At 37.4% G+C, this 27,884-nt stretch overlaps 1 protein-coding gene across 4 annotated transcripts in view; it reads right to left on the reverse strand.

The window, feature by feature from the left end:
- LOC128656706 (amine sulfotransferase) overlaps window positions 1-27,884 on the reverse strand; it is a 116,708-nt gene that overhangs the window by 9,462 nt on the left and 79,362 nt on the right. For all 4 annotated transcript variants that reach the window (XM_053710807.1, XM_053710805.1, XM_053710804.1 and 1 more), the window contains exon 5: window positions 1,146-1,240. In XM_053710807.1, the coding sequence (XP_053566782.1) occupies window positions 1,146-1,240 (95 nt within the window). The remainder of the gene's footprint in view (window positions 1-1,145; window positions 1,241-27,884) is intronic.

Below are 27,884 nucleotides of genomic sequence, written 5' to 3' on the forward strand. Positions count from 1 at the left end.
CCATTTCTCCATTGAAGTCTATGGGGAGAATAAGTTAGTGCTGTCAAGGTATTCGAAGTCCAGAAGTTAGCACACGTCGGGATTCGCTCGCATACAAATTTTTTATTTTTAACATATAATACACGCGCTACCCCACATGCACAAAAAGATTACTTCTAGCAAAGTTTACGCTTGAGCAGGAGTACTAAATAGTACTTAGTGTCTACAAAGTATATCCAATATTTTGCTCTTGGAATAGTGTAAAAGGGGCATGTGAAATACTGTGAAGAACAGTTTATTAAAACACAAAAGAGAGAAATATATATATATATATATATATATATATATAAATATAAATTAAAATTTAAAAGAATATTTTTTTTCAAAGTGAAGAACATAGGTACTTAAAGTATTTCTATTAAAACACGTAAAATATATTAAAATTGAATAAAAAATATATTGCATGTTTTAAGGTATTTGACTGGGAAGGAACCAAAAGTGTATGTATATATATATATATATATATATATATATATATGTGTGTGTGTGTGTGTGTGTGTGTGTGTACATGTGTATGTATGTGTTTATATGTGTATATATGTTTGTAAATAAATGTATGTATCTAAATGTTAAAGCCCTTTGCCTGCCTTTTTTTCCCAAACACCTGAGACCTCACAGAAACAGAGAAACATAGATATAGATGGCAGATAAGAGCCAGCAAGTCTGCCCAATATTTTCCTTAAATTATAAACTTATCTAGTTCGTTCATATCTTTGAGCCCTTATAACTTTTTTGTGCATTTTTGTTTTAATACATTTTATTAGATGGTGTTATTATGAGTGTAACTGTATTTTGTAAAGTATTTTTTATGTGTTTTGTGACAATTTTTTGTTTTGCAAAACAGTTAACCAGAGCTCTAAGGTTGCGTTAAACATTATAGAGTAAATCGTGTTTGCGCTCAAGCTATCACATTTACTTTAAACTTGTAATACGTTTGGAAACCCTGACTAAACCCCTTATCGCTCGGGCGAAACGGTTAGCGCTCCACTCATAATCTGGCCCTTAATGTTTTGTGTGCTCATTTTTTTGGTGTTATTTTAATTCCTGTGAATCAAAGAACTGATTTATCATATGCATCAACACAAAAAAAGAAAAAAATAATTTACCATAACCATATCTTCATATTTTAAGAAGAGAATATTGAAATCATTCCTGTTAGCATACCAGCCTCGGACATGATCAAACCAAGAGTTAGGAAATACTGTGGAAGAAAAAAAACAATAATTTTGTAGATGAAAGTTTGAATACAAAATATAGATAGTCATTATATAAATGGTAGTTTGAATTAGACATGTGCATCACTGAATTATTCATTTTGGGGCTTGTTTCTAATCAGCCCCCTTTATAAACCTGCAGTTCCTTTTTGTGTGATTATCCTAGTAACTTTTTTTTATTTTTGGACTGGTTATTGGATGTTGTTATTATGCCTTAATACTTGTATATTTTTCCTGGTTCTGATTGATTAATTGATTTATAAACTTTGACTTATGAAATATGGCTACCCTTCTGGATTATCCTCAGACACCTCTGCTGCTAAACTGGCTTACTAATATTAAGAAGAAGAGAGGCTGCTGTATTTCTTTCATGTAATTGGCAAGAGTCCATGAGCTAGTGACATATGGGATATACAATCCTACCAGGAGGGGCAAAGTTTCCCAAACCTCAAAATGCCTATAAATACACCCCTCACCACACCCACAATTCAGTTTTACAAACTTTGCCTCCTATGGAGGTGGTGAAGTAAGTTTGTGCTAAGATTTCTACGTTGATATGCGCTTCTCAGCATTGTTGAAGCCCGATTCCTCTCAGAGTACAGCGAATGTCAGAGGGACGTGAAGGGAGTATCACTTATTGAATACGATGATTTCCCTAACGGGGGTCTATTTCATGGGTTCTCTGTTATCGGTCGTAGAGATTCATCTCCTACCTCCCTTTTCAGATCGACGATATACTCTCAATTTACCATTACCTCTACTGATAACTGTTTCAGTACTGGTTTGGCTATCTGCTATATGTGGATGGGTGTCTTTTGGGAAGTATGTTTTTTATTACTTAAGACACCTCAGCTATGGTTTGGCACTTTATGCATTTATATAAAGTTCTAAATATATGTATTGTACTTATATTTGCCATGAGTCAGGTTCATGTATTTCCTTCTGCAGACTGTCAGTTTCATATTTGGGGAATATAAACATCTTTTAAATGAAATTTATTTCTTACCTGGGGTTTAGTCTTTTTTTTTCAATTGACTACTTCTTACAAATTGCGGGCGGTATTAGGCCCGCGGGTGGGACAAATGCTAAACTTTATTGCGTAATTTTTGGCGCGATTTTTTTGGCGCGAAAGAGTACGTATATAATGCAAGTTCGTCATTTCCGGCGTCATACTTGACCCCGAGACTTTTCACACGGTTGCGTCATTAGTGACGCGAGTGTGTCATTTCCGGTTATTTTTTGGCGCCAAAAAAGTTTAGTTACGTTGTGCGTCATACTTGGCGCCAAACTTTTTCATTATTTCAATAACCCATTGATGTTTGCCTCTTGTTTTTTTCAATATCAGAGGGCTATGCTATTTGCATTTTTTCCCATTCCTGAAACTGTCATATAAGGAAATAGATAATTTTGCTTTATATGTTGTTTTTTCTCTTACATTGTGTAAGATGTCCCAATCTGATCCTGCCTCAGAAGCTTCTACTGGAACATTACTGCCTGACATCGGTTCTACCAAAGCTAAGTGCATTTGTTGTAAAATTGTAGAAATTATATCGCTGAATGTCATTTGTAATAGTTGTCATGATAAACTTTTACATGCAGATAGTGTTTCTATCAGTAATATTACATTGCCAGTTGCAGTTCCTTCAACTTCTAATGTGCATGATATAACTGTAAATTTTAAAGAATTTATTCCTGATTCTATTCTGAAGGCTTTGTCTGCATTTTTACCTTCAAATAAATGTAATAGGTCTTTTTAAAACTTCTCATTTAGTTGATGAAATTTCAAATGACCAACAATATGATAATTTATCCTCTTCTGATAAGGATCTATCTTATTCAGTAGATCCTCCTCAGACATTGACACTGACAAATCTACTTATTTATTTAAAACTGAGTGTTAATTACTTTGGATATTGAGGTAACCAGTCCTCTTTTTTTTTTTTTTTTTGAAAAGATGTTTTTATTGAGGCAGTGAAATACATCAAAGTACAGACATAGTAGGTAGGGCAATATCTCAAACAAAATTACATGACATCAGCTCCATCATTCAAACATAAATACAGTAGACAATAGTAGGAGCACGGTATTGACCCTAATGGAGCCCCATTTTATAACTTAATAGTAGGACAAACATGTGTCAACAAAGTAAAATAGATCCACTTATGGGACCTGGAAATTAGTACTTGTCTGATGACAAAACTCACAGGGATAAAGATTCTCAATATTTAAACACTCTGGCGTCTTCAATATATTAGAGATCCACTCATGGGATCTGGTGGTAAGGGTCAATCTGAAGACATCTATAGAAATTAAAAGAGTCCTCATCATATGTTAGCTTGTTGTTGTATATAGATTATAGGCAAACTTTGAGCGAAGTAAATAATCATACAAATAAAGTACAAAACAACACTATCAAAATAACTCTACTAAATGATATCAGTGATGTATCAGAACTGATCACAGTTGCCACTATAAGGATAGATTGACATTCATACTGAACATTAATAGGAACTTGAACATTAATGAAACTATAGTTCCAAAAACTTTTACTCTTTGATTAACCAAAATACAATAAACAAAGGAGAATGTCCTATATTGGGCCCCGAAGAGCCTTTTCACATGTATGCAGGGGAAAACATAGGTTTAGGACTTCGGACTGGGTAGAGACTGCTCAACTCTACCAGAAAAGAGTGCGGAGGAGAAGGTATTCGTCCCTACCGCACAAGAATAGTGGGGGGCGGAAGATAGTCCAGCAAGAAGTTACTCTAACTTTGCTGGATAGGATATTCAACAGTTATATAAGTACTAATATTGTAGATAGGGTTGTAGAGAGGTTTCAGGTACAGCCAACAAAACAGTTACTCACACTTTTACATTACGTTAGATAAATAGCCGCTCCTAAAGAGCATAGACAGGAAGTAACCTCTTAAGAGCCATAAGATTCAGAACTCAGTGTATACTGCCACTTTAAGAGATCTACATACATATACACATACACACAGTTTTCTGGAGGAGCACATGAATAGTGTAACTAAATAGTTGTTTATCTTTTCGCATATTAGGAGGAACTAGTATGAATCTATATACCTGGTCTCCCAATAATAGTCTCAAACAGCATTTCTAAAGCAGGCACTCACATTTTTACATTACATTAGATAAATAGCTGCTCCTAAAGAGCACCAACAGGGAGTAACCTCTTAAGAGCCACAAGATTCAGAACCCAGTGTATAATGACACTTGGGAGAATCTACATACATATACATATACACTCAGTTTTCTGGAAGAACACATGAATAGTGGAAATAGATATTCAAATATTTTCGGTACAAAATTAGCAATGAACTAGTTGAAGCACATATTGTACATACACATATCCAACTTTTTCAAGCCTTCATAAAGTATCCTCTGACACATTGTGGGTAGTGATACTAACGTACTGACAAGCAAATGTATGTAAGATATGCTGGCTGCAACAAGACGTTACAGCTCTAGACCTAAGGCTCAACCTATCCCCTGCCTAAATCTCTTATGTGCAGGGGGGTAACAATAATTCTGATTATGTCTCTGGTGCTGAGGTACCCCGCAGAGGGACAGCCTCTCATACTTCCCAGGTTGCAAGTCTAATGTAAGCAGCAGTCCTAAAGGGACAGTTGCACTAATGTAACAGCTTAACACTATTTAAAACATTATTTATCCCTTACCCCACATAAGTGGGGGGGAGGGAGTGACTAAAATCCTATAATTTCTGGTGTACATACTGAGCAAAGTAAATACAGAGGGCACTTACTCTAGAGGAGTTGATCATGTAATTCTCCTCATTGACCCAGAAGAAAACACATATACTTCGAGCTAGGAGGCTGTCAGTAAGTTAAAACGATTTGTGCTTCCAATGATAAGTCACCTCGCTGGGGGGATGTTTACCCTATGCCAGTTCTATAGGTGCAGTTCTCTTGGTCCTAGCACAGCAAATACTAGTTAAGTGAGTAGCAGTGTTAACTTATAATCCAATATAGGGTACTATAGCGAGGTCAATGTCCACTGAGTGTACTACTAGGGAGATAAGGCTAAAACGTTAGCAGTGCTTGGCAGGGGTGCTTTAATAGTCAGAAGGAGTAGCATACTATATGATTCCAGGTAAACCCTAGCAGTTCCCATATCTAGATTCTTACGCAACTCTTTTTAAACGCAGACAGCTACATTTATAGTGTTGAAAAGGGGTGACGCAGATTGATATAATTAATCGTGGGAAAAGCTGGCCCTGTATCCCTTACCACACATGTGTGTGTGTGTGTGGGGGGCGGATCTAAACCTGGTAGTGATATTCCCTTCATTAAAGAAATTGTACAATTTAATTTACCCATGCCATAAATGCGTTCTCTCTCAAAACTATACAATAATCCAAACATTGTCCCAGCTAAGGCATAGATAATAGAAAACTTTCTTACATAGAATATCAATCAGAAGCATATATATATGTAATGGACAGGCATATGAATTATACAATGAACAATGTAAAGCACCAATAGATATATAAGAGCATAAGGCCGCCCTCAACTGGTAATCCGGCAGCATGCCTTCATAAATACAGTAAGCAGTAGACCATAGTAAATAGGGCACCTCAGAGCAGGAGAAACAGTACACTTTAGTCTCTCACAGTCCCAATAAACCTGCACAGTTGCTCACAGACCCTGCCTGAAAAGACTGATTATCCTGTCTGCATGCGGGCAAACCCATCAGCCCCCAGGCGAGGCCAGACAGCCCAGAGATCCCCAGGGGAACGCTGACACAAAGTCCGGTGCATCTGAATATTCTGGCCGTGCTCCCCGCAGAAATGCCATGCTACGTCTGCAGAGCTGATAGCAGAGAGAAGCGTGCTCAGTAGTGCTTGAGCGCTGCAGCGCTCCACAGCATCTGCCTCCATGTGTGAGTGGTCAAATTGTATTGTCCCCCATGAGTGCAAGCCACTTGCGGGGACAGAGGGAGTATGAATGCCCATCTTGAGGTCTGTACTCACTGATGTCAGTGATGACGAGCACATCTGTGAGTCTGTAGGTGCTGCGGTATTCTGCGACTTCTGTACTGCTCTGCTCTCCTCTGTGTCGGCCTCACGGCATGCCCGCGCCGTTTGCAATGTAAAAATAAGAGTATCAAATCTTTCACACAGCCTCTTCCCATGCTCCTTCAGCAAATCTATAGCAGCATACAGTACTTGGGTCTCCATGTCGGGCAACAAGACACGCTCCTCCAAGATGGCGCTTCAGTCTGTGGTGTCAGCTCGATAGAGCAGTTTTTTAAGATTCTCTTTTCCTTTTCTCTCTGCCTTTTAAAAGCTGCTTACTTAGGGTATGTGACCCCTGTAGCTCATGGGCAAAAATACCCCAAACAGGAGGTCTCTAATAAGTTAATGAAGAGGTTAATCAGTATTTCTCTCAAGAGCTCCTTCTTGCTGCATCCACTCAGCTCGGCAGTCAGCTCCGCCCCCGTAACCAGTGGTTTCTCCAGGGTTTTTCCTATTCCTGAGGCTATTTCTGATATGATTTCTAAGGAATGGAATAAGACAGGTACTTCTTTTTATTCCTTCTTCAAGGTTTAAAAATTGTATCCTTTGCCAGCAAAATCTATAGAGTTTTGGGAAAAGATCCCCAAAGTTGATGGGGCTATTTCTACTCTTGCTAAACGTACCACTATTCCTATGGAAGATAGTACTTCCTTTAAGGATCCTTTAGATAAGAAGCTTGAATCTTATCTAAGGAAGGCCTATTTATATTCAGGTCATCTTCTCAGACCTGCAATTTATTTGGCTGATGTTGCGGTGGCATCAACTTTCTGGTTGGAGATTTTAGCGCAACATGAATTGGATTCTGACATATCTAGCATTATTCGCTTACTGCAACATGCTAATAATTTTATTTGTGATGTTAGATCCATGTCTTTAGCTATATTAGCTAGAAGAGCTTTGTGGCTTAAATCTTGGAATGCTGATATGACATCTAAATCTAGATTACTATCTTTCTTTCCAAGGTAATAATTTATTTGGTTCTCAGTTGGATTCTATTATTTCAACTGTTACTGGGGGAAAGGGAGTTTTTTCTGCCTCAGGGTAAAAACCTAAGGGTAAATCTAAGGCCTCTAACCGTTTTCGTTCCTTTCGTCAGAATAAGGAACAAAAACTCAATCCTCCCCCCAAGGAATCTGCCTCCAATTGGAAGCCTTCCTCAAATTGGAATAAATCCAAGCCTTTTAGGAAACCCCTAAGTCTGCATGAAAGTGCGGTCCTCATTCCAGCTCAGCTGGTAGGGGGCAGATTAAGGTTTTTCAAGGATATTTGGATAAATTCTGTTCAAAATCATTGGATTCAGAGCATTGTCTCTCTAGGCTATCGAATAGGATTCAGAGTAAGACCTCCTGTGAGAAGATTTTTTCTCTCACGTATCCCAGTAGATCCAGTAAAGGCTCAGGCTTTCCTGAAGTATGTTTCAGACCTGGAGTCTTCAGGGGTAATCATGCCAGTTCCTCTTCTGGAACAAGGTTTGGGGTTTTTATTCAAATCTATTTCATTGTCCTAAAGAAGGAAAATTTATTCAGACCAGTTTTGGATCTGAAAATTTTGAATCGTTATGTAAGAGTACCAACTTTCAAGTTGGTGACTATAAGGACTATTCTGCCTTTTGTTCAGCGAGGACATTATATGTCCACAATAGACTTGCAGGATGCATACCTTCATATTCCGATTCATCCAGAACATTATCAGTTTCTGAGATTCTCTTTTCTAGACAAGCATTACCAATTTGTTGCTCTTCCATTTGCTCTTTTCAAGGGTTCTGGGTGTCCTACTCTCTGTAATCAGAGAACAGGGTATTGCAGTGTTTCCTTATTTGGACGTTATCTTGGTACTAGCTCAGTCTTTACGTACTGCAGAATCTCACACTATTCAACTAGTGTTGTTTCTTCGGAAACATGGTTGGAGGATCAATTTACAAAAAAGTTTCTTGATTCTTCAGACAAGGGTCACCTTTTTAGGCTTCCAGATAGATTCAGTGTCCATGACTCTGTCTCTAACAGACAAGAGACGTTTAAAATTGGTTGCAGCCTGCCGGCACCTTCTGTCTCAGTCATTCCCTTCAGTGGCTATGTGCATGGAAGTTTTAGGTCTCATGACTGCAGCATCGGACGCGTTCCCCTTTGCTCGTTTTCACATGAGACCTCTTCAGCTTTGTATGCTGAATCAATGGTGCAGGGATTATACAAAGATATCACAATTAATATCCTTAAATCCCAATGTACGACACTCTCTGACATGGTGGATAGATCACCATCGTTTAGTTCAAGGGGCTTCTTTTGTTCGTCCAACCTGGACTGTGATCACAACAGATGCGAGTCTTTCAGGTTGGGGAGCTGTTTGAGGATCTCTGACAGCACAAGGGGTTTGGAAATTTCAAGAGGCGAAATTTCCAATAAATATTTTAGAACTCTGTGCAATTCTCAGAACTCTTAAGTTTTGGCCTCTGTTAAAGAGAGAACCGTTCATTTGTTTTCAGACAGACATTTTCACATCAGTGGCATATGTCAATCATCGGGGTGGGACTCACAGTCCCCACGCTATGAAGAAGTATCTTGAATATTTGTTTGGGCGGAATCCAGCTCCTGTCTAATCTCTGCGGTGCATATCCCAGGTGTAGACATTTGGGAAGCGGATTATCTCAGCCGCCAGACTTTACATCCAGGGGAGTGGTCTCTCCATCCAGATGTTTTTTCTCAGATTGTTCAGATATGGGGTCTTCCAGAGATAGATCCCATGGCCTTTCATCTAAACAAGAAACTTCCCACATACCTATCCAGGTCCAGGGATGTTCAGGCGGAAGCAGTGGATGCGCTGATACTTTCTTGGTGTTTTCATCCTGCTTATATCTTCCCGCCTCTAGTTCTCCTTCCAAGAGTGATTTCCAAAAATCATCATGGAACAATCATTTGTGTTGCTGGTAGCGCCAGCATGGCCCCACAGGTTTTGGAATGCGGAACTGGTTCGGATGTCCAGTTGCCCGCCTTGGCCACTTCCGTTACGGCCAGACCTACTATCTCAAGGTCCTTTTTTCCATCAGGATCTCAATTCATTAAATTTGAAGGTATGGAAATTGAACGCTTAGTACTAAGTCATAGAGGTTTCTCTGACTCAGTGATTGATGCTATGTTTCAAGCTCATAAATCAGTCTCTAGGAAGATTTATTATAGAGTTTGGAAGACTTACATTTCATGGTGTTCTTCTCATAAATTCTCCTGGCATTCTTTTAGAATTCCTAGAATTTTTCAGTTTCTTCAGGATGGTTTGGATAAGGTTTTGTCTGCAAGTTCCTTGAAAGGACAAATCTCCGCTCTGTTTTATTTCACAGAAAGATTGCTATACTTCCTGATATACACTGTTTTGTACAGGCTTTAGTTCGTATTAAGCCTGTCATTAAATCAATTTCTCCTCCTTGGAGTCTTAATTTGGTTCTGAAGGCTTTACAGGCTTCTCCAGTTGAGCCTATGCATTCTTTGGACATTTAACTACTTTCTTGGAAAGTGTTGTTCTTTTTGGCTATCTCTTCTGCTAGAAGAGTTTCTGAGCTATCTGCTCTTTCTTGTGAATCTTTCTGATTTTTCATCAGGATAAGGCGGTTTTGCAGACTTCATTTGAAATTTTTACCTCAGGTTGTGAATTCTAACAACATTAGTAGAGAAATTGTTGTCTCTTCCTTGTGTCCTAATCCTAGGAATCCTTTGGAAAGATCCTTACATTCTTTGGATGTGGTGAGAGCTTTGAAATATTATGTTAAAGCTTTTTGTTTCATTAAGCTTATTTGGAGTCGGGTCAAGCCCCGCCTCAGAGAATTATAACTCATTCAACTAGATCAGTCTCCACTTCGTGGGCTTTTAAGAATGAAGCTTCAGTTGATCAGATTTGCAAAGCAGCGACCTGGTCCTCTTTGCATATATTTACTAAATTCTACCGTTTTTATGTATTTGCTTCTTCTGAAGCAGTTTTTGGTAGAAAAGTTCTTCAGGCAGCTGTTTCAGTTTGATTCTTCTACTTCTGATTTAAGTTTTTTTCTTTCAAAAATGAAAATAAACTATTTTTTTGGGTTGTGGATTAATTTTTTCAGCGGTATATGGCTGTTTTTTATTTTATTCCCTCCCTCTTTAGTGACTCTTGAGTGGAAGACTCCACATCTTGGGTATTGATATCCCATATGTCACTAGCTCATGGACTCTTGCCAATTACATGAAAGAAAACATAATTTATGTAAGAACTTACCTGATAAATTCATTTCTTTCATATTGGCAAGAGTCCATGAGGCCCACCCTTTTTATGGTGGTTATGATTTTTTGTATAAAGCACAATTATTTCCAAATTTCCTTTGTTGATGCTTTCTACTCCTTTCTTTATCACCCCACTGCTTGGCTATTCGTTAAACTGAATTGTGGGTGTGGTGAGATGTGTATTTATAGGCATTTTGAGGTTTGGGAAACTTTGCCCCTCCTGGTAGGATTGTATATCCCATATGTCACTAGCTCATGGACTCTTGCCAATATGAAAGAAATGAATTTATCAGGTAAGTTCTTACATAAATTATGTTTTTTCAGAGCTTTGTATTTTCTCTAAGTCTTTCTTTGCCTGATGCATCTTAAAAACTCAACATAGATTTCATCATAGTTGACCTTAGTCACTAACATTGACTTCAGAGGGCTAGATTACTAATGGCGTAACCTGCAGAAGCGCAAACTAAATTTGCACTTGTCACTCACGTACTCATGTAAAGGGTTAGGGCTAAATAAAAAGTTGAACCAAACACAACATATATATAAACTATCTAATAAAAATTATTCATAGTTAATGTTAAAAAAAAAGTTATAAGGTTTAAAAGGTATATGGTATATGAAATGCTGAATGAAAAGGGATGTACTGTATTTATACATACATATAAATGTCTAAATATGTGTGTGTATGTATATATACACATGTATATATGTGCATACATGTGCATATATGTATATACATACATATATACACATATAAACACACACACACGCATATATATATATATATATATATATATATATATATATATATATATATATATATATATATACATACATACATACATACTTTGGAGCACTTTCCACACAAATACTTGAAAACAAGAAAACTCATTTTTATTCAGTTTTAATATTTAATAATGTGTTTTACTGTGTATGTACTGTAAATATTTACATTGCAATGTTCTTCACATAGGGAAAATGTTCTATGTGTTTTTAAATAGATATTCCTATATATCTGTATATACCTATACCTCCATCATATATATATAGAAATATATATTTAAAAATAAATAGAACATTTCTTTCTATGTGAAGAACATGGGAATGTAAAATATTTATAAATACCTTGGGTCAGGGCAGTTGGTCTAATGCAGTGACGGGTTAGCGCAGAAGCGATAAGTGTTAGGGTTTTCCAATTTACGCTTGCATGGAAACATTTTACTTTCAACTGGTAATATGCGCCCTAACCCGCACACGATAAAAGTTTACTTCTGGCTGTGTTTGTGCATGAACAAAAGTGCTATATAGTGCGCCACTTGTAATCTGGCCCATAGTGTCTATACTTTGTATATATACATGAGATGGGTGAAGCTGTAACAAGAGGAGCATAGAGTGGGTGTTCCTTGGGCATGGCTGGGCCTGCCCTGAATGGGTTTGGGCAGAGTCAAGCCATGTTATGGGCTGGACTGGGACAATCCTTGGAAAAATTAGCCCTGATGGGAGAAACTGTGGGATGGAAAGCAGCAAGATTACTTTTCTCAACCTGTGAAAATCCTGCAATATCTGGGACAGGTACGAGGCATGACAATATGCTCTCTTGATACGCAGTAGATCAATCGGGCCACATCGGCTTTGTTGGTTTAAACTAAAAAGACTACTGTGTAAAGGTAATGGGACCTTTAAAAAATCTATTCACAGGGCTCCATTTATCAAACAGCAGTTGCTGCTTCGGATGCCCATCAGGATCAACTTAAAAGGCATGGGTTGTAAGACTGCTGCTCCTTAACCTGTTCTAAAAAGGTGGCAGATTGAAATCAAGATCCAATCCAATAGGATGATTGACAGCCCCTGCCAGCAGCCAATTGGCCGCCAGTGAGCAAGTTGCCCACAGCCTTGACCTAACTCTGTAGTATATATTTCTTACAAATCAACAGTGATTAACTACTAGATCAAGAGTGTGCAGATCTAAATTGATGGTTGAGATCTCTGTGGCTTGTAATTATGCTACCAGATCATACATAAAGACATGGTTGCTAGAGAATTAAATTGCTAGAGAATTAACGTTGTGAAGATTGGGAGAAGCCTCAAAATGTGAGATTAAAAAGATTATAAAAGTTATATTTAACAAACAAACATCAAACTGTTGCAGAATCATAAAAGTAATATTATCAAATACAATGCAATAATTCCGTCTTAGGCCCCCAATTATTTGTAAAAAGAGAAGAAAAAAATGTGTGTGGGAAAATAAAAATAAAAAAAGGCAGATAGAAAACCCCAATAGAAAAGAAATATGAATCTTAAAAGAAAAAAAAGAAGAAAAAAGAAAGAAAGAGGAGACTAGGGGCCAACAACTCACCTGATATAGAGAAAAAGCATATAAAAACTTTGAGTTGTTTTTTTTTTTTTTTAACATTATAATGTATGTGTCTCTCCTTCACATCCAGAACCTACATAGTGAGATAAATAGCTGTCAAGCTAAAATTTGACTTTCTAAAATGATTTGAGGGACCTCACAATACTATTGATACTCTTTAGATAATATCACCAGACAAGACAACTTTAGATCATCGAGTCCTAGGAGAGGTTTTTCTGGAAAAAAAAGTGGGAGATTGGGGGTAGGGAAGAAAATTTCCCAAACTGGAACTAGCTCCTAAGTAGGGAACCTCCACAGAAAAAGGCAAGCAAAGACATAAAAAAACTAAAGTTTTATAAAAAGACTAAGATATGTGTGTAAGAAAGGGAAATAAAACATTTCAAATTAATTATGATATCAAAAGAACCTAAAGTTGGACCTCTAGGCCAGTGTTTCTCAACCATGCTCCTCAAGTACCAACAGTCCATGTTTTCATTATAGCTGAACTAGAGCACAGGTGAAATAGTCAGCTGATAGGTGAGAGCAGGTTAGTTCCCATGGTTACTGTTCAGCTGATTATTTCACCTGTGCTCTAGTTCAGATATAATGAAAACCTGTACTGTTGAGGGTACTTGAGGACCGCGGTTGAGAAACACTGCTCTAGGCAATAACATGACAAAAATAACATATATCCTAAAAGTAAGCTGAATACTTCTTAGGTCTGATAATGTTTTTTTTTTTGTTTGTTTTTGTGTTTTGTTTTTTAATTCTTTTAACAATTTCTCAGCAAGATGTTAATCTAATAATGTTCAGTAATTGTTTTAAGTGTTTTATTTGACTTGTTTTTACTAGATGTTGATTAGTTTGGCATCCTCAGAGCCATTATCCTTTGAATATCTTATGAATAGTATGTAAGGGTAGACAACTGTATAAAAGTAGCTGTAGATGGAACTTGCAAATCCTTGATAGGAATGTGACTAGACCAAATTTTATTCTGTACTCTCAACAGATGGAGATTTTTCATAAACTGGCACAACTACTAAGCTGTAAATTGACCTGCATTTCAGATTATAGGTAACTATTTAATAAAACCCATCGGTAAAACAATGTCTAACAGAAAAAAATCCTAAGGACTTGTACCCACCGCTCTTAACAGCCCTAAATTACATTATTTTTAGTTTCTCAAATCAGTTAACCAGAGGACTGAGGTTGCGGTAATGATTGTAGTGTAAATTGCGATTGCGATCACATGATCACATTTACTTTCAACTTGTAATACAAGCAGTAAGCCCGATGAGCGCAAACCCTTATGATAAACCCCTTATCACTCTAGCGCAAAAGTTTGCACTCCACTGGTAATATAGTCCCATGTGGCCAGTTTTGTTAGGTAGAGCTTCTGGCAAACACACCTGCAGTTAATATCCGTTATATTGCTTTTATTAAATATGTCTATATTGAGTAGTTCTCAATACAATACTGCACAAATAGATTTTTTCGAGGAACTATTGAGAATAGTACTGTATAACAATTATTTCCTTTTTAGAGATACCTGGTATATTCAAAAGAAGGGGACCGCCATGGGGTCTAAACGTTGCCCCATCATATGCCAACTTATACATGAATCATTTTGAGGAAAAATATGTATATAGCAGTCATCTGTTTTAACAGTATGGAGCCACATGGTGTCGTTTCATCGATGACATGTTTGGCATATGGTGGGGCAATGTAGACTCGTTAAGACAATTTGTGAATGAACATAATCAGGAAGTCAATGGTTTGGAGTTCACTTTAGTAGCCAGTGAAGAGAGTATGGTATTTTTGGATACTGTCGTATATAAGAAGGGAACCAAATTAAATATAGATCTACATCGTAAAGATACTGATCGTAACACCCTCCTAAGATATGACAGCTTCCATAAACAAAGGATGAAAAATTCACTTCCAAGAAGTCAGCTAATGAGGGTGAATAGAATCGTCAGTGATAAGTCTGTAAAGAAATAAGACTTAAAGAAATGGGTGAAAAATTCCTGAAAAGAGAATACCCTAAAGAGCTTGTTGAGGGAGAAACCCATAAAATAAAAAATAAGGGCAGTGTACAAAATAAAGAGAAACAAATTGATGATGAGAGACTCATTTTTGTATCACAATTTAATGATCATAGTGAAAAAATATCCCATATTATAAGGAAACATTGGCACATAATTCCAACGTAATAAAAATGTAGACATATTGCAGACAATTCCTATTATGGCACATAAGAGAGTGAAGAATCTTAGTGACATTTTGGTTCAGTCTGACATGGGTCCTAAATATATTAGCAAAAAAAGATCATCACTGAAAATAATTCAGGTTGTTACCCATGCCTAAACTGTAGCAATTGTCTCTATCTTTTTGTATACTGTTTCTTTATATATATATATATATGGTATGTTTATCACTAGACCACTAATGTAATCCACCTCCCCATTATTTTACCTGTATAAAACTTGGTTTGCATCAAATGTCAATACTTAAAACCTCTAAAAGTCTAGATGAACCCCTATATGAACTTGTGGAATAAAATAAAAAGAAGTGAAAGTTAAAATGCTTTTTGTTGCTGGAATGGCCATTGACTTTAGCTGGGAACCCAGTATACTCCCCCTAGAGGAGAGAAGAGGGATTTCCATATTGTTTATATCAGGAAATTTCACTTGGAAGTATGTTGGGTAGTCAAATTGTAAACCAGTTGTAATCTATTTAGGGATAGTTGTCTCTATCTTTTTATATACTGTTTATTTATATAAAACACGGGTGGGATCAGCACTCTCAGGCCGGACCGGGTACACATCCTATGACCCTGTAACATGCACAGCCCTGGGTGCAAAACAGCACTCTCAGGAAGCTGCACTGTCACCAGAGTCACAGGCAGTTAACCCCAGACAGGCCTGGGTGCAAGGCCCAAACAGGGAAAATTACAAAAAAATAATTCATTAATCTAGCACACAGAAAAAGTCCAGCACTCACTCACAAGCTCTCAACTAAGATAAAAAGCAGCAATGGAAGAGTTAGTTACCGCATCTGGCCAAATGGGAAAAGCCCAGGTACCTCGTCAAGGTCTCTTCCAAAAACCTGGGTCCCTAAACAGCCACACAATGCAGGCTCACAATCAAACAACTGTGAAAAAATGGAGGGTGCACAGGCTTATGTAATCTCCCCAAACATATACAAAACACGGGTGGGGTCAGCACTCTCGAGCTGGACCGGGTACACATCCTATGACCCTGCAACATGCACAGCCCTGGGTGCAAAACAGCACTCTCAGAAAGCTGCACTGTCACCAGAGTCACAGACAGTTAACCCCAGACTGTTTAGGTCTGGGGTCTGGGGTCTGTGGCTGTTTAGGGACCCAGGTTTTTGGAAGAGACCTTGACGAGGTACCTGGGCTTTTCCCATTTGGCCAGATGCGGTACCTAACTCTTCCATTGCTGCTTTTTGTCTTAGTTGAGAGCTTGTGAGTGAGTGCTGGACTTTTTCTGTGTGCTAGATTAATGTATTATTTTTTTGTAATTTTCCCTGTTTGGGCCTTGCACCCAGGCCTGTCTGGGGTTAACTGCCTGTGACTCTGGTGAAGGGAGTGTCTAAAATACAGTTTTGTGATTGGTTAGTCTCACCTTTAAGTTAAGGTACAGGTGCACTGTTTAGTATGCATGATTAAGGGACTGCGTTCCCGAAACGTCGCGTAACTATCTGTTTATGTGTAATAAATAAAGGGCATTTTATACATTAAAAAGGTGCTGAGAATTATTAATTTGGATTTCCGTGTGGATGGGGGTCGCCAGATTTTTCCTGTGTGCACCTAGCCTGAACAGGCTTTACCTGTGGTTGCTAGTCTTACCTTGGACTGTTTATGCATCTATATCTGAGTGTAATACTTTGAATATGCTTTACATGTGTTTGTGAAACTTTTATTTTAGCTCTAACACATTTCTTCAGGTTGTGTTAAAGGGACAGTCTACTCCAAAGTTTTTTTTAAAAAAGCTAGAAAATCCCTTTATTACCCATTCCCCAGTTTTGCACAGCAAACATGGTTATATTAATATACTTTTTACCTCTGTCACTACCTTGTAGCTAATCCTCTTTTGACAGCCCCCTGATCACATGACTTTTTTTTTATTATCCATTGACTTGCATTTTAGCTAATTAGTGCAGTGTCTGCCACAACTTCACGGCCGTGAGCACAATGTTATCTATATGGCCACATAAATTAGCAGTCTCCTGTTGTGAAAAGCAAATTAAAAAAGCATAAGAGGCTGTCTGTAGTGGCTTAGAAACGGGCAGAAATATAGCGGTTTAAATGTTATAAAGTATATTAATATAACAATGTTTGTTGTGCAAAGCTGAGGAATGAGTAGTAAAGGCATTATCTATCTTTTTAAACAAAGACAATTTGATGTTGACTGTTCCTTTAATTCTTCTAGTGTTATTTGGTTTGCAACTCACAACATTCATCTTGTAATAAGAGTGATGTTTAGCATGGTCACGATATCCATTGAACCAGGCTAAATCTTCTCTGGTGATTTTGCTTTACCACTTTGAAAACTAATTTTAGTGCAGCCCAGCCATATTGATATTGCACCATGCACTATCAAAAGCTCTCCACTTGTAATTTGGGCTACAGCTGGTATTCTTATGATTTAGTTCAACTATATTAACACCTTAATGACCACCAACATACATACATGCATGCCGAACATAGCACAGGTCTTGCCAATATCGTAAGTAAAATTGATATAGACATAAAGTTTTTAAAATGTGTGGGGTCTACTTTTAAATAATGATACCTTTAGTTTATTATATACACTGCACAATTACATATGCTAATTAGCATGGCTGGTATTGTTTTCCAAGAAAATTGGCAACCCCGAGATAATCACATCTGCCCATGATCCAGTGGCTCAGCTATGGCTTTGTGGATATTGCCAGATCTAAACTATTACAGTTCATGTTATTATAATAATCTATTCCTAACATGTAAACACTCAAAAAACAAGGTTTAGAATGCTCAAATAATGCAACAGAAGGTTGAACTAACAGTCATGGTGTAATGTGATGTCTGGTTGTCATGGTGACAGCCCTAGTGGAGTGGCTTATGTGATGCAGCAGTGATGTCACAAAACCTACTGACAACCCAAAGCCTCCACCCTCATAACTTCTGCCCACTTTACTGCACTTGCCAGATTGATCTTGTTGAGCTTCAGAAATCAGTGACAGGTAAATATTATTTAACTTATATCTTTATTTTACATCCAGCACATTACAGTACAACTAGTGCTTTACAGCCACAGCACTGTAAATGTGCTGGTGTGAAGAACAGTGGCACCCGGAGTGAGCTGCAGGTGTGAGCAACAATTATTAATGTTATCTTGATAGCTTTATTTTAAAAAAAGAAGATATAATATATATTAAGAATAATTATATAATTATTTTGAACCTATTATAAGTGTAAAAGCCTTTTTGTGCTTCCTCTACACATCTTTATAAGACTTGCATATGCCATCAAAGGCTTTAAACCAGCTTCAAGGATGGCAAGAATTATTGTATCATTAGCCAGCAAACTCTCTAATGCAAGGACTCCTGGTAAAAGTCTAGAATTTAAACCCCACATCAAGGGTCTACAATTTATACCTCACTCTGCAAACTCACTGGGGCTGGGACCCCCATTAAACACTGTACAGTAAAGTACAGTGTCTGATGCAGCTGTTTTATCTTCCTGACCTGGTAATAAAATGCTTATATGAAAACTGGCGATCTGAAATAAATTCAGCTCAGAATGATGCACATCTGGCCAACAGTATGGCCAAGGCTGAAATACTCTATGGCGGTGACAAGTACAGAGGGACAAATGATATGTTACGTGCTGATGGCAGACTTCCTTCAGTGATTCCCATCATTTTACTAAACTGTAAGTCTCCTGAGATAAGTGCTTTTGAATGTAACACGATATTGTAAGCTCTGTGAGCAAAGTATTTATTTTTTCACTAGATTGTAAGTTCTTGGAGCAGGATCTGAATTTACAAATGTGCAGTGAGACTGGATAATTTCTCACACTTCTATCACACTTTTCCTATACTATCCCATCTCGTTTTAATTCAATTTGGTTCTTTATTTTCAAACTTTACCGTAGTTTGAAAGACATTGATATCTGATACACAAATCATCCCTCTGACACTAGAACTTGAATGATAACACTAACAATAAAATATAATTACACTGATCTTATAATACTATAACTTTAATAAAACGACATGAAATCAAACCGAATGGCTGAGATCCACGCTCATGGCACACACCTGTATAACCTCTTATTAATTCATTTACATTAATATCATTAATTGGAATGCTCTGGGTCAGGGACACCAATAATACCACTAGGTAATAATCACTTTGCTGCTGTTTTACAAGTTTATCTCAGAAGCCGGATATCTGGTATAAATTCAGCCCAGATTGATGCACATGTGACAAGCAGTATAGCCAAGGCTGAAATACTCTATGGTGGTGACAACAAGATCACAGAGAGACATTTTCTATGTAAGGTATTCACTGCAGACTTCCTTAAGGGATTCCTATTATTATTATTTATTACTAAACTAAGTAACCAGAGGTAAATTCTGAAGTTAAAGGGATAGTCTAGTCAAAATTAAACTTTCATGATTCAGATAGGGCATGCAATTTTAAATAACTTTCCAATTTACTTCTATTATCTAATTTGTTCAATTCTTTAGATATCCTTTTTTGAAGAAATAGCAATGTACATGTGTGAGCCAAACAAACAAGGCCTTTATGTGCAGCACCCAATCAGCATCTACTGAGCATATCTAGATATGCTTTTCAGCAAGTGATATTAAGAGAATGAAGCAAATTAGATAATATAATTAAATTAGAAAGTTGTTTAAAATGACATGCTCTTTCTAAATCATGAAAGAAACAAATTGGGTTCCATGTCCCTTTAACAAAAGATTGTGAAATGTTTGAGCAACATATTTCATTTTCTCACTATAAAGAAAACTGATTGGAACATGATCTGCAATTACATATGAGTGCATCACTTCTCAATTTAGGGCAATGCTCTACAAAAGGTCCTTTTAAGGGCTATTGGTAGTTTAGTATTAGATTAGGGGGTGTTTTTTTATTTTCATAGGGATTAGGTATGATTTTTTTATTTTTGATAATTTGGTTTATTATTTTATGTAATATTAGACTTTTTTTATTTTTTGTAATTTTAGATTAATTTAAACTTATTTTTTTATTTTTTTTAAAGTAATGTTAGTTTTTTATTTTAATTGTAATTTAGGATTATTTTAATTTATGTAATGGGGTTAATTTAGGGTGTGTTAGGTTAGGGGGCTTAGTGATTAGTTATTTATTATATTGGGGGCATGGCGGTTTAGGGGTTAATAGTTTAAATGGCTAGATTGTGTTGTGGGGCATAGCGGTTTAGGGGTTAATAGCTATATTAAGTTAATTGCGTTGTGAAGGGGTTGGTGGTTTAGGGGTTAATAGATTTATTATGTTAATTGCGATATAGGGGCATGGCGGATAAGCGGTTAATAGTTTAAATAGATACCTTGCGATATGGGGGTTGGCGGATTAGGGGTTAATACATTAGTTATTGCGGTGGGGAGGTTGCGGTTGAGAGGTAGATATTGCGCATGAATTAGGTGTTTGATTTTTTTTTTTTAACAGCAAGCGACGGTGAAAATATACGCGCCGCACTTGTATGCGGCGCCGTACATACGATCGAGTGTAGTTTAAGGTCGGGTTACCATACTAACCTATTAATGTTTTAGAAATTAGGCATTGTGTGGAAGCAATAACACAATGCTAACTTACACCTACACGAAAAGAGCGACCCCATGCAAAGCGGAATCCTTTTCAATGGAAACCTGGTACTAAAATGGAGCCGTAAATTACTTTTAGCTGTCGGACGCTTCGGTAGCTTACGGCTCAGTTTTTAACGGCTCAATGGAAGCGAGCCCTATGTCTGTGACACTCAACTTGAATGACAACACAAATAATAGGGAATAGTTAATCTGAACATATAATGTTATCACTTTATATAATTACAGTTATACCCTCAACTTAAATCCCTTGGGGCAGGGGCATCAATTATACCACTAGAATGTAAGCTACTTGCAGTGGATTTGCAATTATATCTAAGAACTGCAACACCATGGGACAAGTACCACCATTCAATTTTTTTTTATTATTTTTGAAGCAGAGTCCTATTAATTCACAAGGTTGGAAACTTTTTGCCATGGTCCTTAACGTTATACATTAGATTGCAAACTGTAAAAATACTGCATTGTAAGTACCCAGAGGTAAGTGCTTCTTAAACACAAGATTGTAAGCTCTTTGAACAAGGTATTCCACTGATATACTAAATTGTACCCTCCACTGAATTGAGACTAGCAAAAAAAAAATATACAAATGGTGGGGCATACATATTATCCCACAGTGTTTTTAACCTAGTAGTGTAGCAAACTGTGAAATTCATGAGGTTTGATTAACACAGCATCAACCATAGGCAGCCTGTTTCACTACTTTGGGACTGATTTGCACTTATATCATTGTGGCTGATGCTGATGCCCTTGTGCATTTCACCCTTTGCTATAGTGCTGCCGATCATACTGAAAATAACTTTTGAATTATAAGTACTGCAATTTTGCATATATAAGTATATCTGTTTTTGCTGATCTTAATAGAGTGGAGGAGAATTAGCCCCAAATACCATTATGAAAGTGTGAATAAAAAAATGATGTGATTACTGGCGGAATTGTCATATGGCCTGAAGCCTAAGAGCAATGTTTGAGACGAATAACATAGCATCTACATCATAGTGAAGAGCCCCAAACAGGGTGAAACAACCTGTATCTAACGTGAAATAATTTTACTTGTGCAGTAAAACTCAAGCATTATCCCTCCCTCCATGACACCACCCTTTTTGTAGTGGATTTGTATGCAGGTCTAAAATAAATAGTGTACTTAAGAATATTAAGGCTTTCATATATCTTTTGACATTAGTAATATAAATATGCAAATTTGAACATGTATTACATTTATGCAAAATAACTCATTTTGAGATTTTGCCTGATTTATCCCAGTGTTCTTGGGATATTAAAAGAGCACTAAAAGAGATATATTAAAACTGCCAACTCCCATTTAGTAATACACAGAGGAAAAAACTTCTTTACATTTAAATGGACAGTCTACACCTTAGTAATGCTCACTTTATCTGGTAATTTGCTCCGTGACAGTACTTTTTCACTAGTTCCCACAGACAGCATCACAAATGGAATACATTATTTTTTATTTGGCTATTTTAAAATGGTCATGAAACTCCACCCCTTCTCCTTCTTCCTTGTCATGCTCTGTGGAGTAGGTTTGGGGTAAGGAGCATATGCAAGGTGGTGGCAGACATAGGACTGTCTTGAATACTGAAAGTGGCCAGTGGTATGTGCTTTGTTATAGAATTACCCCTTTTGTGCATGGTTTAGTAAAATACAATTTCAGGAAGCATCCAATGAATAGTCAGGATACAAGGCCAAGTTTGGTAAACAGAAAAGCAGTCCAATCTTACATCAAATCCAAGGGAGATACAAAGGGGTAGTCAGAGAACAAGCTAGATTCAGGAACCAAACAGGAAATTCAGGCAAGGTCAGAGGCACTAACAACAGGGAAAAGATGATCCACAATGTCAGGGCAAGGAGTGGTCTGTGATGAAGCCTTTTGTGGGAGAGCTTGTTGCAGAACTACCTGCAGGTTTAGCAAGAGAGCTATCCACTGCTGGTCAGGGCCGCCATCGGGGGTGAGAGGGGTGACTCCAGTCATGGGTGCAGGGGGACCCAGGCCCTTACAGACCCTGGAGTCCATTGGTAACTGAAGTTAGACAATGTCACCCTGGTTTAGGCCCCCCTTCACATACCCCGTTAGCTACCACAGCCAGCCGCACTGGAAATTTTGTCCATTGCAGCTGGGCTAAGCTACATGGCTGGCTGAAAACTACAAGTTCCAGAATAGCATGCAGCTAATATCTTCAATTTGGAGTGGGGTTGGAGGAGTTTCCGCTTGGAGCTACACACCAGATGTGAGTGGGGAGGAAGTGTTTAAAATGACAGACTGGTACACCTGCTATGTGATGTGTTCCCTGAGCTTTCCATGTCAAGCACTCTAAGTTCCGGGCAGGGCTACTCCTGTCTCTGACTTCAGAGTGTCAGTTAGAGAAGGAAGCGAACCAGGACTAGGTATTCTGCATAAGTTATGGTCAGGTCAGCTCCAAGGTCAGGCTGCTCAGTGCAGTGTGCCTCACTCCTGCTTTGAGATAAGACAGGTTGATTCCTCTGACAGTGCCACTGTGAGAAAGATAACGGCTGACTGACCTTCGCCCACTGACCCCAATGAATTTTGTTATAAATTACACCTATAAAACTTATAAAAAACAGAGTCTCACACATACACACTGCTAAAATCATCTTGGTGACTTTAACCAATAGCTCTATTAACTGTTAATACAACTGTTGGTTAAAGCTATCAAGACCTTTCATTGAATCTGCATTTTTTATTAATATAAATCATACACAAGTAAAAATACAAAATTAAAAAACACACTTTGTGCAGATTTATGAAATGTATTGAAACAGCAGTTGTATTACCAATTAATTAAAGCGGCTGATTAAAGTCAGAGGCATTACATAAATATGTACCAAAAGCTTTTGTGCAAAGAGTACTGAGAAAAAAAAAGGTTTTATGCTGTTGTGATGTCATTGCCCACAAGTAACACAGATAACGGTAGCTCAGCTTATCCACCTGTCAGCATTCGCTATAAGGAACAGTGGTACAGTATTTTTTCCCCCTCCTAGACATGTTCCTAATCACTCCTTATACAGTGAATTAAATGTATGCTAAATAAATAGCTTTTTATTTATATTGATTTTTTTTGTAATAAATAGCTTGTTTTAGGCTGCAGCTTTTGCCCAACTGAAATAATGTGTACATTGTTTGCAACTAGTAATTAAAGTCAGGGGTTTGAATGCCCTGGTTAATTCCTTGTTTTACCTCATTTTTTATGAGGTAAATTGTTAAAATTTTACCCAGTCTAGCTTAAAACAACAATAATCAACTACTGCATTCTTTATGTAACCTATATAATTGTATTACTATGAGTGTGAGTGTGCGTGCGCGAGTTTGTGTGAATTTGTGTATTTGCATTATGTAGTATAGTCATAGGGGCCTATTTATCAAAGTGTCAACTGAAAATACGCTGGAATTCCGTGTCATAATTGTCACGAGATTGATCTGCCATAGTTATCAAAGCGTCAAGATCGACAAATGTTTAAATATGTGACGTAAAATACGATCCCGCGATCTCAATCCGACACAGATCGATGTGAGTTGAAAACCGTGGTATTCAAGTGGAATCGTGTTCATTCTCCCTCCTAATCAACACTATTTGAAGCTCTCATGAAGTTATCAAAAATTCTACATTTACGCTCGCGTCTTTTTCGACTCAGCATAACTAATTTTCAATCCACCACCCTTGAGGTCGCGGATGCCATAGACGTCAATGGGAGTCTGAAAACACAGAAAGCTTAGGTCGATGCTGCAATCGAATGAAGCGTATGACATAATAAAAGTAAATTAGAAACTTTATTACATTTGTATACCCTTTCTAAATCAAACAATATTATTGTTCCACATTTGGTGCACTAGTAGATATAGGGATAAAAATGAAAATACATTACTACTTATGGATTATGTTACAACTTTGTCTCTCATTACAAAGCAAGGGGACAATATTATTTCTACAAATTCGGTGCAAAGTTTTGCCCCAAACTTGTTGCACTAATAGATATAGAGATAAAAATGAAATAAATACACAACATAATATAGCTAACTTCCTTTTTATTTTATGGAAAAATCTATGTGCACCATGTTTAAGTCATGTAACACAAGTCCCACTCTCCACTTCGCGCCATATTTGACTCAACAATTTTCGCACCAATTATGACGCAAACTCCTAAACAACCCACACACTAGTGAATTTTTCCACCACTTTTGATTGGAATATGCATAATTACATGATTTATGACATCTGACAATCTGATTCAAATATACATTATAAACTATCACTAACGAATCAAATTGCTCGATACTTGTGTCATTGATCACTCAGAACTTGTAAGTGCCATTTGTTACATTGTGTATTGTTACATTGTGTATTATACTTTGAAAGTATGTATATGTGAAATTAGTATTAAAGATAAACATTGATGCTGACATTAGAACACACAGTGTAATATTTTAGACAAGGATTTTAACATTTGAATTGATGCTTGATTCAATAGAACCTTAAGCTTATAGCTCAAAGGGATAGCCCACCTAACTTTAAACTGTCACGAATCAGATACAGCAGAAATTAAAATCACCTCTTTACTGTCATGCTATTTTCAGTGTATTTCTTCCTTCTCTTGAATTTATTTTTCAGTAAGAAATGTCATCTTATATGCCAGCCCATATCATAACACCTGTGTAGGGTGGTTTCTAAAAATAGATTGCAATCAGGAGGGGTTACACAGGTGCAGAGAGAAACCTGGCCCCAAAATATTTTTTTCATGATTTGGATAGAACATACAATTTTAAACAACTTTCCGATTTACTTCTATTATCAAATTTGCTTCATTCTCTTGTTATCCTTTGCTGAAGGAACAGCATTGCACTACTGGCAGCTAGCTGAAAACATCTATTTAGCCAATCACAAGAGACAAATGTGTTCAGGCACCAATTAGCAGCTAACTCTAACTAGTGTAGGATATGTTTGTATTCTTTTCCAACAAGGGATACCAAGAGAACAAAGCACATCTGAAAATAGTAGTGAATTTTAAAGTGTTTTAAAATTACATGCTCTATCTGAATCATGCAACTTAAATTTCTACTTTCCTATCCCTTTAAAATATTCATTGACTGCAAATAAATACATATGATACTCTGATTACATGTTATACTCGCAATTATTCCTGCTCAGAATAATAATAAATTTACAATATATACATATAGTGGTATAAATAAACACAGAGATATGACAGACAACATTGTTTAGAACAAAAAATGGAACTTAGGGACATGTTTGCAAAAGATTTCTGACATAACACAAACACACACATATACTCATATATATATATATATATATATATATATATATATATATATATATATATATATATACATACATACATACATGCAGTATCTCACAAAAGTGAGTACACCCCTCACATTTTTGTAAATATTTTATTATATCTTTTCATGTGACAACACTGAAGAAATGACACTTTGCTACAATGTAAAGTAGTGAGTGTACAGCCTGTATAACAAGTGTAAATTTGCTGTTACCTCAAAATAACTCAACGCACAGCCATTAATGTCTAAACTGTTGGCAACAAAAGTGAGTACACCCCTAAGTGGAAATGTCCAAATTGGCCCCAAAGTGTCAATATTTTGTGTGGCCACCATCATTTTCCAACACTGCCTTAACCCTCTTGGGCATGGAGTTCACCAGAGCTTCACAGGTTGCCACTGGAGTCCTCTTCCACTCCTCCATGATGACATCACGGAGCGCTCCCCCACCTTCCATTTGATGATGCCCCACAGATGCTCAATATGGTTTAGGTCAGGAGACATGCTTGGCCAGTCCATCACCTTTACCCTCAGCTTCTTTAGCAAGACAGTGGTCGTCTTGGAGGTGTGTTTGGGGTCGTTATCATGTTGGAATACTGCCCTGCAGCCCAGTCTCCAAAGGGAGGGGATCATGCTCTGCTTCAGTATGTCACAGTACATGTTGGCATTCATGGTTCCCTCAATCAACTGTAGCTCTCCAGTGCTGGCAGCACTCATGCAGGCCCAGACCATGACAATCCCACCACCATGCTTGACGGTAGGCAAGACACACTTGTCTTTGTACTCCTCACCTGGTTGCCGCCACAAACACTTGACACCATCTGAACCAAGTAAGTTTATCTTGGTCTCATTTGACCACAGGACATGGTTTCAGTAACCCATGTCCTTAGTCTGCTTGTCTTCAGCAAACTGTTTGCTGGCTTTCTTGTGCATCATCTTTAGAAGAGGCTTCCTTCTGGGACGACAGCCATGCAGACCAATTTGATGCAGTGTGCGGCGTATGGTCTGAGCGCTGACAGGCTGACCCCCCATCCCTCCAACCTCTGCAGAAATGCTGGCACCACTCATACATCTATTTCCCAAAGACAACCTCTGGATATGACGCTGAGCATGTGCACTCAACTTCTTTGGTCGACCATGGCGAGGCATGTTCTGAGTGGAACCTGTCCTGTGAAACTGCTGTATGGTCTTGTCCACCGTGCTGCAGCTCAGTTTCAGGGTCTTGGCAATCTTATTATAGCCTAGGCCATCTTTATGTATAGCAACAATTCTTTTTTTCAGATCCTCAGAGAGTTCTTTGCCATGAGGTGCCATGTTGAACTTTCAGTGACTAGTATGAGTGTGAGAGCGATAACACCAAATTTAACACACCTGCTTTCCATTCACACCTGAGACCTTGTAACACTAACGAGTCACATGACATCGGGGAGGGAAAATGGCTAATTGGGCCCAATTTGGACATTTCCACTTAGGGGTGTACTCACTTTTGTTTCCAACGGTTTAGATATTAATAGCTGTGTGTTGAGCTATTTTGAGGGGACAGCAGATTTACACTGTTATACAGGCTGTACACTCACTACTTTACATTGTAGCAAAGTGTCATTTCTTCAGTGTTGTCACATGAAAAGATATAATAAAATATTTACAAAAATGTGAGGGGTGTACTCACTTTTGTGAGATACTGTATATATACACACAAGTATGTGCAAGGATATATGTACAAATTCTAGCATTAATAATAATTTTAAAAAATAAATAAAAAAATATGACTTCTA

This window comes from Bombina bombina, chromosome 4 (assembly GCF_027579735.1).
Source record: "Bombina bombina isolate aBomBom1 chromosome 4, aBomBom1.pri, whole genome shotgun sequence".
Taxonomy (NCBI): Eukaryota; Metazoa; Chordata; class Amphibia; order Anura; family Bombinatoridae; genus Bombina; species Bombina bombina.